This window comes from Aquila chrysaetos, chromosome 20 (assembly GCF_900496995.4).
Source record: "Aquila chrysaetos chrysaetos chromosome 20, bAquChr1.4, whole genome shotgun sequence".
Lineage (NCBI taxonomy): Eukaryota > Metazoa > Chordata > Aves > Accipitriformes > Accipitridae > Aquila > Aquila chrysaetos.
This window is the reverse complement of record NC_044023.1, coordinates 16,026,065-16,038,540: the sequence shown is the minus strand read 5'-3', so window position 1 is coordinate 16,038,540 and position 12,476 is coordinate 16,026,065. Positions and strand designations below refer to the sequence as shown.

The following is a 12,476-nucleotide window of genomic DNA, read 5'->3' as shown; positions in this document are numbered from 1 at the left end:
TCGTCTCCCCCACCACATTATGTGGAACAGAAGATTCTTGATCGCCCATTTTCTTGAAGCTTTTTGTGTGAGGACACGGGTCAAGTTACTCTTTCTCCCCGAAAGAGCTGAACTGGCATTTTTACCATCAAGAGGGTGGTGCGGTTGTGAAGTGCCCAATCATTTCTGAAGAGACATCAGGGACCTGGTGCCAGGTCCTTATTCACAGATGACAATCATTACCGTAAGCATAAGTAAAAGGGTTCTGCCCTCCTGACTGCAGCCAAGTGCTCCACATGAGCTGGCTTCGTAGTGATGTCACGTTTACAAGGGGGTTTGCAACATGAAAGTCCATAATTTGCTTTCCAGGGACCTATGCTTGATTATCAGGAGAGTTAGAAGCATTCACTGAAGCCTAATGAATAGAATTAACACATAATTTAAACAGGGACTAATATGTATGCAAATGAGAAAAAGTTAAAAATAAGAGTTCAAGCCATAATTTCAGAAAATGCAGACTGAATCCTTATGAAATATGAATGTTTCAATTCACCTCATATCTTTACATCTATGTTAGCTGCTTTGCATGTGAACAATAGGGTGCATCAAGCCCATTTTGATTTTTATATTTGAATTTGGACTTATAAAATGGATTATATTGAAACATGAATAATATATATGCTAATTAAAGACTCCATTTAATGACATAAATAAAGACAAGGACCAACACAGGCTAATTTCCATTTGCAAATTTCCTAATTACTGTATTTTCCTTTTGAAAGCAGAAACTTTATTTCCACAGTCTCAGTATAAAAGACAATATTTTCTTTGCTCAAATTACTTTAAAAATTTTTCAACTTTTTTATTCTTTAGGACTGGTCTCCACAGAGATACAATTGTTTGCCTAGATAGATTCAGTATTAAATATCACTCAAGTCAAACTATGGCGATTTGTGCATGCAAATGGTGTTACTTAATTATTAATTATTATTAGATTTTTCTCTAATAAGGAATTTTTGTTGATAACTATAAGGCGCATACACCCCTCAATAGCACAAAGCATGTTCAGAGTAACTCTGGCAGATGTAAACCAAGTAAATGTCCTTGATGTTTGATAGGCTCTTAATGTCTCTCCCTTCTTCCTCCCGCTCCCCCAAATTAGACAGAACAAGGGCACAGGACAAGTGTATGGTTGTAGGGAGACAAGGCACTAGCAGAAAACATGACTACAACTTCTGTCGTGCAAAGCCTACAGAAAAGCTTGCTGAAGAATAACCAGACTGCAGGAAAAGCCCTTTTAGGTTAAAAGGCTTGTTTGTACCTATAACTGTGAGGAAAGTGGTGAAAAATAGTTCATTCAAATGAATATAAAGCCTGTAATGATATCAGGGCCAGGAGAATCTTTTTTTTGCTGTTGTGTAAATGTTGGTTATGTGGATAAAGAAGCCTAGATTTAGCCTTAACTCACAAAACCAGCATTTACAGGCTCTGAAAAGAAAACTGCAAAGTAAACCCATTTACTCCCTGATTGAAATAGCACCCTGAATGCTTCAAAAATAAGGAGCTGCATGAATGGGAAGAGACTAACCATACTGGTACATTTGTGTCCTAGGCTTTTATTAAAAAAAAAAAAAAAAAAAAAAAAGGACAGGTACAAGGACTGCATCTTCACACCTTTAACTTCATGTCTGTAATACCAGTTGCTATTACCAAGGAACACTCAAATTTAGGAAACTTACAAGACTCTGAAGAGTAAACGATCATCATTTTGAGTTGTGATGTGGTTGGAAGTCCTCCATGCCCTCAGTACTGCTAGCACTGTACAACTGCTGCAATCTTGCTCCGTACCACCGCTGCCAGGGGAGCACAGCCTGGCACCGTGGGAGAAGAGGCTCTCCCCAGTCCTGGTTCAGCATCTTCTGCCCTTGCAGTGCCCATCCCTCCACATTCCTCCTCTCAGCATTAGTGGAACCGCCTTGGGGAAATACATACCTTAAGAAAACCTGGAAAGCAGCTGGAAAGCTTGTAGGTGAGTTTACTTTGATCACTTCTCTAACAGCACAAAATCCTCTTCACTGAAGAACCACTCGGCTCCTAATAAACTGTGAAGTTGGCAAATGTAATTTCCCACAATGGGTTTAGGAGGGCTATTTGCAGAGGGCTATTCTCTTACTCCCATTCCAACCCCACATTTATGCCAGAGATCCATCAGCAGGGGTAAACTCCATTTGCTATCTCCATCCACTACTAGTGAGGGATTTGCTCCAGCTGAGGAGCACCTGGATCACCAGCCTCATGCCTGTGCGAAAGGAAAGACATCCCTTTATACATGACTTGGAGAACCCCCCATCCACAAGGATTCAGCATCGTAGCCCTGAGTCCAACCTGTGGCATGACAGAACATGCCTCAATCTGTAATGGCTTAAATCTATTTGGCATGGGGGGTGAATGAGATAATCTCGTGCTGCTACAAAACATGAGGAATTTTACTAGTGCTCACTGGAAAATTTCTGATGGTGGTTAAAAAACAGTTTTAGAGAGTGAATCACCATGCAGAAATATATCCATTTAACTGATAATTTGATCAGAAGGAAAAAAACCACCAAATTTGAGCCTTCAGGGAATAGAACATTTGTCATTATTGAGAAATGTTTTGATTTCTGTTATTTTAAACATTAACAATATTTTTAAAATTCAAATTGGGCTTATTTCTATTACTTTATAAATGTCACTTTGTAGGATATTTCAAAATCTTTTTATTCTATTTTGGAAAAGACAGGATTTCCAAAACATGAAACAACCCACCAATCAAGAACCGGGTATGCCACCTACGCCTGTTTCAGCTTGAAAGTTAGAACTCAAATGGATTTTAACCTGTAAGTCAGTAGAGTAAAATACATGCTGTTCACAGTAATAGAGGAAATGTTTTCTTTTAAACAAACTCACTCAGTGTTCTACAATAAACTGAATGAATTCACATACTTGCAACATTTTTAATAGCAGCACAACATGCGTTGTGCATTCCAAGGCATTGTTTTTTTCCTGAATTGTACAGGTTTTAAGAAAAGTAAAATTAAGTCCACCCCTGCTTGTTATTGTTTTACTAGTCTGCCGATTCCTAGTATTTATCCAAGCAGTTAAGATTGCTGAATTGATTTAATATTCTTACCCTATAATTTTACACTCAGACCACATCCTGCTGTGAAATAGCTAGTGCTAATGTTAGTCCAAACGCTGCTGTGGGACTTAGGACAGCACAGGGCCCTTCAATAGCTATATTTTATGGTTACAAGGAGAGAGAGAAAATATAATTTATCTGGTTGCTGTGGTTAATTCACAGTTTCACAGCAGAGGTATACTGTTCCCTCCGGGTACATCTACTTGTATTATAGGATATTTCATTCACAGTTTGTCCGAGACATTCCTCTAGCTCTGAACCTACCAATTTATGAGAGTGAATCTACTCCAGAGATACCTGTATACACTTTAACACATACTCTTACATACTAAGAATATTATAGAAAAGATATAAACTAGCAACAGATCAATAGAGAACATAAACTAGCAACAGATCAAACAACAGGTTAATAAATTGTTTCTTTGAGCTGAGAAGGGGAACAGAAAAAGAATGCATCCATCTTCTTAAGAAATAGTCTTTTTTTAAAAGTGATTTAATTTCACAAAAAGCATTTGTGAAATTTGTTTCTTTTTAAAGATACCTATCATAGAATTACAAGCCAGAGTTAAAAAATTGTAAAGTTGTATACAAGTTTCCTGTAGAACAGCTTACAAAAGACCTAACAGATGAGTAAGGAGAAGCCAGTGGTACCAAGCATCCTCTGCCCCGTGTGTATCAGAAAACCCATACTCCTTGTGGCATGCTGTTTCTCAGTGCCTACAAACCAGTTCTTAATGGAGCTTAACTAGAACATTTAAATATTTAAAAATACTCGTTCAAACTTACGTCTTATAAACTACTACCTTTAATGCAGTTACTGCACATAAAATCTTGATCTTTTTTTCAAGACCTCACCATTACAGCAGCACTGGGGAAGGCATTTCCAGAAAAAAAAAAAAGTCTGCCATTAATCCATTTAATTAGTTCCACAGAAACAAAACAGAAAGATCAATTGCAGCCATGCTGCAGATCCCTCCTTGCCTGACCTCAGCTGCCCTCAGCTGCTCCCCTTTGCTCTCTCTGCAGAAGAAGGTATTTCTGGAAATGTTGGGGAAATGTTGTTATACCTCTAAACAAAGCAGTGGGGAGCAGTGAGGAGTGTGTCCGCAGCAGTTTTCCAGCTCACTGCCAAGACTTTTGCATAAACTTCATCCCCTTTAGGGATGGCCTGTGCAGGCCTGTGGGCAAAGCATAGCCTAAATGTCTCAGCTCTTATGGGACACATCATATAGCAAATTAAAAATAAAAAAAGTATACTTTTTTCGTTGGGGAGTTTTCAAGGTCACCAACATGATATTTTGAATGTTAGTCTTCCACAACTGAAGCATGTATTCTCCTGTTGTTTGACTTATGATTGCATGCTTGACATTATCTTTTAAAATAAAGGTGATGCAGATCAAGGCTCCCACTGAGTTCAGTGGCCACATCCATAAAAGTGCCTGCAGAAAAGATGTTCGCACAACTGACCCATGTGGTACGAACAACCCAGGAACTGAGGAACATGCACAGTTTCAGAGTAAGAGCTCTCATTTAAAGGTACTGTTAAAAATAATCACAATCCAGCAGGCACTGGCGCTGGGATGGGTGGTTTCACAGCTGTGAAATCTTGGTTCTTTGAGTAATCGCCATTCCCCGTCTCCTTTGCAAGAAAATACTTTCATGTAACAGCCTTTACAGGGATGTCTAGATTCAGTCACCCTGGGTGCTTGCTCACAGGGTCTTTGCCCTTGGCACCAGGGGTGGCCTCATGTGGGCACTCACTGCTGATAACAGGGCAGTATTGACACGTGCAGTACGGATAGTGCCTTAGATAACACACAACGGGGGCAAGAAACCACAGCTATACCAACCCCTTCTCCTCTGTTTTGTTTCTAAACTTCAAATCATAGTTGTACTCTTAACTCTTTCCTACTTTTAGGCTCCCTGTTGCAGGAGAACAGATGGAACAAAACTCCAAACAGATTTTTTTCCACCAACCTGTGGGTCTCCTGACACAGTTGTCCTCTGCAAGCTGCCTTTGCAGTTTCTTTCCTCCCCATTAGTATCTTCCTTTCACTCTCTCTCCAAAGCTAAAGCCCTCCCTCTCTCCTCCCCCCAGTTCTTAGATGCGCTCTTTTATCAGCTTCATGTTATTCACTTTAGACACGATGCGTTTAAACTGTGTCTTCCAAATGCTTTTTCAGGCTTCCAGTCTGTGATTTACGGGACAATTTATCACCTTACGCCATTCCTCCTCTTTTCTCGCGCTTGCATGTGTGCTTCAAAGCTCACACCGCAGGGCTGTGGAGAACCGGCCTCGAAGCTCCAGTGCAGGATCAATGACTCCTGTGGTGCTCCTGAAGAATGGCTGCTTAACCTTGTTTTGGAACCTAGAAATGATGGGAATTCTGTAGACCACTGCTTTATTGTCTTTCCTATCATGAAGCATTTTCTAATATTAAACCTAAATCTCTCTCTTGCTGCAATTAAAGCCAAAGACTCCTCATCACCAGCACAATGGGTGCAGATGATCACGTATTCCTTGCAGACCCCTTTCATGTACTAGAGTACTTGCTTCCCCTCACTGCCAACAACCCTGCCTACCCATCTAGTCTGACCAACCTCCTCACAGAAAATGTTTATCACTCAAGAACAACCGTAGTCCTCTCTTATTTACACCTGGAAATACACCAGCCTGCTATAAATCTGGATTTGCTTTTCATTTACAGGACAGCTGAGAGGAGAACATTGCTTCATGAAATTCAGATGAAGGCTGGACATGTGTGACACAGGAAGAAGCTGGCTTCAAATACCTGGCAAGAAGCAACTTGTTATTGCAGTTGCAGTCTTGAGAACCCATTTAAGGTGATACAGGTTCTTCAGTCATGTGGACTCAAATTTACAAGTGCAAGGTCCGATTTAGCTGATACCAGTTATTCAGGAGTCACTTTGTTAACGTGTTTAAACCTGAAGCAAAATCTAGACTGTGCTATTTCTTTGAAATGGGACAGTCCTAGGTCAAAATGTGCTTACTGATTTTTGATGTTGCTCCTGATGCTGTATAATTAGGATTAAAAGTACTATTTTCTGAGCTTTGTAGATATCCTGGTAGTTCTGGAAATCACCACTGATCTGCATTTAAGCTTGGCAAATTCCTCTCCAACTTCCTCACCAGTGAGGAAATGGAAATGTTGCAGAATTCTGGGTTTGCGAGAAAAAGTAAAATCAGTGTTAATTAAAGAAGAGTAAAAGTAACAGGCATATAATGAGAGAACATGCCCCCTTCCACAGTCTAGCTCTTAACAGATCATCCAGCATGCTTAAAAAGCAACTTTCCATCTGCAAATCTGTCTCTCTCTCTTTTTTGTCTAATGAGCATGAGTTAGTCTGTTCAAAAGCCCAAATGGGCATCTCAGGGCCAATTCAGCAGCAGGGGGTCCGTTACTATAACAACTGACAACTCCTGTGATTTCTGAAAGGCCCTAAAGTAGCCATTTGGGAAATGGTTATTGAGCAAGAAGTTGCGAAGGAATGGCTGCGCGTGGTGCGGCATCCTGGCCTCCCCTGCGCACAGCTGCGCTCACCTACCTCAGCCCTTCATCCACAGAGAAAAACCCGGTGCCCCACCACGCTTGCGAACGGCCGGGCTGGATCCTTTTCCGTCCCCTGCAAGAGGAGAAGATAAAAGCCCACGAGCCGACAACGGGAAGAACAGCAGCGGCACGCTACAATTTGGCGTTAGCGGATCTCCTTGTGGGCTCTCCCCGCCTCGCCCCAGGCTGCGCGTTGCCGGATGAAAAAGCACAGATGCTGTCAGAGAAGTTTTCATATTGATTTTCCTCGTAATGGAAGAATGACGGGCGCTCAAAGAACGATACCAACAGCTAGAACAAGCAACCGGCAGCTGCCCTGAGCTTCAGGCTTGAAAGCAAGCTGCCTGCCGTCGGCACAAAGGATGAGCTCGGTTTCCCACGTGGGATAAGAGGGAGCTGATCACAGGCTTGCTCCTCTTTAATGAAAACGAGCAGTGCTTTGAGATACAGCACACAAAAGGGCCCAATATTTCAGTACCTTTACCTCCAGCACTGGCAAAATCAAATACAACCTGGATCTTCAGCAATAAAAGCTGAAGTGCTTTTCCTGCATTGCTTGGGTCGAGGCAGGGAGATCAGAGGGCTCAGAATCAAGCCAGGCTGCATCCCACTTGCCAGGCAGCGATCTGCCCCGTCCCCATCCCTCTGAGGCTTTTTGCCATCATACAAGACTAGATGTGGCCATTCCCAGAAGAAAACAAAAGCATGCCCCGTTCAGTATGAGCACATCTGGTCATTAAAAAGGAGGTAAAAGCTGCAAGAGATTTCAGGCACGCCACTCACCTCCACATTTCCCCTCGTCTCCCTGCGGCATTGCCTGTCTCCCAGCTTAGGAAATCTCTTGCCCTTGTCGGCTAATTCTCCTCACTGCCTGTGATGACACGAGTTATACTCTGGGGCACTGCCATCCCCAAGCTAAGCACAAGTGCCTGGACGTGGTCCTCAGGCATCACTGGGGGCAGCGTCAGTGACAGCGTGAGCATCCCTGGCCCTCCTGCTCATTCCCGCCTCGTGCTGGTCCCTCAATTATGCTGGTACAACTCTGGTTACTACATGAACCAGACTGGGAGCTAATCTGGCTTAAATCAGGGCATGAAAGCCCCTCACTTCTTCTGGCGGGGGGGGGGGGGGTTGGTGTTTTTTTTTTTTTTTTTTTTTTTTTTTTTAAACATGGATTATTTCTCAATCCAGCTCCTCACATGGCTGTGCAAACATTTGCATTGGTATCACAGAGGGCAGAACAAGGGCAGGAACGGAGGAGGCTGCTTGAACCGCTGCTGCTGAAATAAATACTCATGCAACTGCACCCGAGGCATTCTTAAAATCAACACACAGACTCTCAGAAAGTGTTACCACCTAGCATCCTCCACAAGTGAGAAAATGAGCAGAATCACGAATATTTTAGAGTAAGCTGAAAGCAGCTTTTATCATTATAAGCAAGCAATTTTACAATGGTCTGTAAATTTGCAATGTTCCTTTTTCAATCAGTACAGTAGATGAACAACACATTGTGTACTCATAAAATAAAACCTAGAGATAGGTTCAAATAACAATTCCAGCACTTTTTACAACCTGCTGCAGGCAGAAGTTTTTTTTCCCCGATAAAGTTTTAACACTCTCTTAGCTATGGAGTTGTGCAAGTTCCCCAGAATTTAATACCAAAAGGCAGTTTTCCAAGGCATGGTTCTTAGACACAGTAACTACAACAGTTCTTGGTCTTATGATGCAGGTTTCATTTCTATATTACAAACTGATTTACAAATACAGCTGACCAACCTTCTCCAGTGCTATTTTACCAGTGACAGAACTCAGCTGCTGAAATATTGAACACCTGAGTTTGCTCCCAGTGAGGTCTTTGCCACCGAGTTCAACAACAATACTGTCAAACCTTAAGTGACTTGGCCCCAGGTCACACAGAAAATCAATGACTGGGTCAGGAAAAGAACCCATGTCTCCTGGTGCTCAATGTCATTTCTTCTGCACAGAAAGGCACTGCCAGAGAAGTACGAGGCTCTGCCACAGGACCCATCCCAAGGATTCTGTTCAATTCAACAGGATGCTTAACAAAAACCTAAGAAAACTCTTACTGTCTACTAAATTCTATAGGGTTTTGCCTAAGGAAAATTAAAGGCATCTTTTTCCCAAGCTGTCTCATATACACACATGACTATAAACAAGCAATGCAAGCTTGCTTGCTTGGTCTTTGAAAGGCAGCAGCTGTGTTGTTCCAAAAATCCCTCCTGAATGTAAACGTATTAGCACTGTATAAACAGCTTGATTTAATAAGAAATGCAATACAATATTCCCGCTTTGTCTTTGGGATCACGATGTTGATGGTGGCAATAATTCAGAGGTGAATTATGGTATGTGTTCAAAAGAAAGAAAAAGAAAACTCTCCAGCTATAGTTGTGAATTAATTTCTTCCTCTTAGCTGAAAATGAGAAATGGCTATAATTTAGTTCCCATTTAAAAGTTGCTGTTGGCTAAACTCTAAAATCTTAATTGCTTCTTAATATTCTCTGCTTATTTTTCCCTTTGAAACCACAGTCTATAGCATTGTAGTGTTTAGATTAAAAATCAGAATGGAAAACAAACAGTGGAAGGTCACCAGTCACTCCTAAAATATGTTTTTTTTTTTTTTTATAAAATGACAGAACTTAATGTGCATCAAAGTATTTTAGTTGATTTCCCAAGTCTAGTCACCCTCCTGCACCTCTGTGAAAAAGAAAGCGGCGCTGACCATGACACCCTTAAAGTGTCACTACTCAGGACTTGTTCAATTTGCAACAGAATATAGTGGAAGTGCTAGAAAAGACATGCTTCAAGCCATATTATGGCTCAGCATGCTATAGGAACTCGCCTTGCTGCAAAAAAACTGAAGTCACACTCAATCCCTAAATAGTTTGGAGGTCGCTACCAAACACACTCTGCAATTCTCAGAGCTTGTAGAAAAGGCTGTGAGAATAACAGTGGCAAAGACTGCAGACAATCCAAATCAAATTTTAAACTGACCTTGAAGAACTGCAGAAGGATCTCATGATACTGAGTCTGGGTATAAAATCACAGATGCAAAACAAATGCCCAGAAATGCAAAAATCATGTGCTTGGGAAACTGCACCTCACAATGCACACATTTTAATGGGCTCTAGATGACCTAGTAGTGCTCCAGCGAAAGATCCTAAAACTCCAGCGAATAGTTCTCAGAAATACTCAGTGGTTGTCCCTATAGCACACAGTTTCAGGAACCAGTACAAAAAGAATGAAAGCAGAAAAATACCACTGTGCCACTGCAGAAGCGAATGGTGAATCTACATGTTGAGTAAAACGAGGATCTGGTCTTCTCACCTTTTCTGTCTGCTAAGACTCAAATTCTTGACTCGATGCTAAAAGAAATCAGTTTCAAGCCCTAGCGGTCCTGGGAGCAACGGTCCCCTTCATCGTGCCTACTCCAGCTCAAGGAGCATCCAGGCCAGCTTTTCCTCAAGAGGAATCAAAGATGCACAGAAGCAAACTTAAACTACAGCCATCATTGTCCCTCCCGCCCAGGAAGCCCAACTGCCAACCAGCCCCAGCGGACACGTGGCTTCTGGTCATCCCACGATGGTGGTGTTCTCATTGTTCTGGGATAAAAGGCAGAGCAATTTTTGCAGCTTCATTACGGTGACCTAGTTTATTTTCCACTCTACCAGCTTAAAATCACATAGCCCTCTTTGCACAGCGGTGCCATTAAAAGTACTGAATTCAGGAAACTTTAGTAGAAAGGTAATTCAGAGCTGCTGCTTGCCTGCAAGTTCCCATCCCTTTTCATTACTGAGATGGCCATCATGCTAAAAAGATGGAAGTGACCCTTTCTCTTCAACATCAATCATATTCTTTCGCCATTTGCCCAGGATCCACATAGAAAAGGAACTGAGAACAGCAAATTACCTCTGCAAATAAGGGAGTCTCGTTCAGAAATGGCACAGATCATTTCCAAATATATTCAATTACAAGAAGTCTCTAATGAACACAGCATGGAAGCTCAATAGATAAAGAAAGGAAAAGCTTCACCAAACAATGACTGCTTCCTATCACTCTCCTTTTCAAATAAAGGGAACAGAAAATGAAGCTTCCTTACAACAAGACATCATCACAAAACTTATTTCATTGCTGTATCACGGACTGAGTTACAAAGGATCCAAACAGAGATAAACGCTTTGCCAAACAGAGATAAACGTTTTGCCAAACCTTCACAAGCAACTTCCCTAACTCCTTATTTTGGTCCCTGGATAATAGGGCATCGACGCAATGCAAACAAGCAGAAGGCTTCTCTCTGCTTCATTGTTCTACTTATGTCACCTCTGGTCTCAAATCATTTAATCCCACAAATGCTCAAAAACGCAAAAGTGAAAATATCATTTGTTTTACCCTCAGAATGTATTGCCAAAGGGTAACTATGTCTCTTCTGCATTTTCTAGTTCTCTGAATTTTGTTTTGTAATGCTTTTTCTCACACAAAACAAAGAACTGCTGTGCAAGAAAAGACCCCTTGGTCCAGCACGCCTGTCCCCTTGAGGGTTATCCTTTCATAACAAGTGTTTCTCTGCTGTGCACTTCAATACCATGTTTCCCTTACTGAAAAATCTGTCTCAAACTCGTTTTCACGCCATTTGCTTTGATGGTGTTATTTAGCAAATTATTCCATATGTTGCCCATTACATTTTAAGCTAAGTATTTCTTCCTAAAAATCCAGATCACTGTTCCTTTCAAACTTGTAAATTAGACTCCACAGTGTCTGAGGATCTGTTTTTTCCTCACTTTAAAACTCTCACAGAGATAAACATTTTATTTTTCCTAAGGAAAGGTAATCACACTGAAAAGGGCACACAAAATGCTGTGTTGCAACTTCAGTGACGTGGTCTGCAGAACGTGAAATGTTACTGTGGACGATTTGTGTTCTAGTTGCTTGTTGATTTATCCTAAAACACACGTTTACTTTTTTTATACACAGTCTGTATTTGTTAAAAAATCCTCAAAACTATGAAGGTAGACACAGGACATTATTTTGAAGCTAGTACACACGTGGTCTCAAGTTTGTTTATTGTTCCTCAATTTGTTGCTTCATATTTATCAAAAAACTTTGCCTGCTACATGACATACTTTCCATGTCCATATTAATTTTTAATCTCCACCTTTTTTTTTAATATCAATTTTACACAAAAAAATTGATCCCTGCTGTCAAGGGTATTAACGACAATGCCTATTTTACCAAAGCCACTGATGAATGTTAACTACTCATGCATATTATGGAGAGCAGATAAGAAACAATTACTGTCCATATGCAAAATAACAAACATTACTGAAAAAGTAATTTGGTTTCAGCTAAAGTCTTTGTTCATGTATCTTCCTTGATTTATGTGCGGTTTTGTTACTATGAAGCAAATAAAAATTTTATGAAGTGGATGGGTAGGAATTTAGAAGATAAAAAGTATTTAACATTAATTAACATATCTTAATTTTAGACTTGAGTAATATTATGATCTACAACAGAAGCCAATATTTATCAAAAATTAGTCTCTAACTATTTGTCACTAAGCCAGTACTTTACAACTTTAGTATCTTCTCATGGATGGTACTGTTACTCTTTGAGCAAATTAAACACTCATTTTGCAATGATTTCTCTCGATCCATTAGTGAAATTGCAGGAAATGGAAATGTTTTCCAAACAAGGAGAGGTACCAACATTCTTCTTGATAATAGCTGTTAGCA

At 40.8% G+C, this 12,476-nt stretch overlaps 1 protein-coding gene across 2 annotated transcripts in view; it reads right to left on the bottom strand.

Moving 5' to 3' along the window:
* PTPRG (protein tyrosine phosphatase receptor type G) overlaps positions 1-12,476 on the bottom strand; it is a 413,686-nt gene that overhangs the window by 53,844 nt on the left and 347,366 nt on the right. The window contains exon 14 of one of the 2 annotated variants that reach the window (XM_030043864.2): positions 6,725-6,802. The exons of the other annotated variant lie outside the window; for it this stretch is intronic. Within the exon in view, the coding sequence (XP_029899724.1) occupies positions 6,725-6,802 (78 nt within the window). The remainder of the gene's footprint in view (positions 1-6,724; positions 6,803-12,476) is intronic. 2 annotated transcript variants of the gene reach the window in all.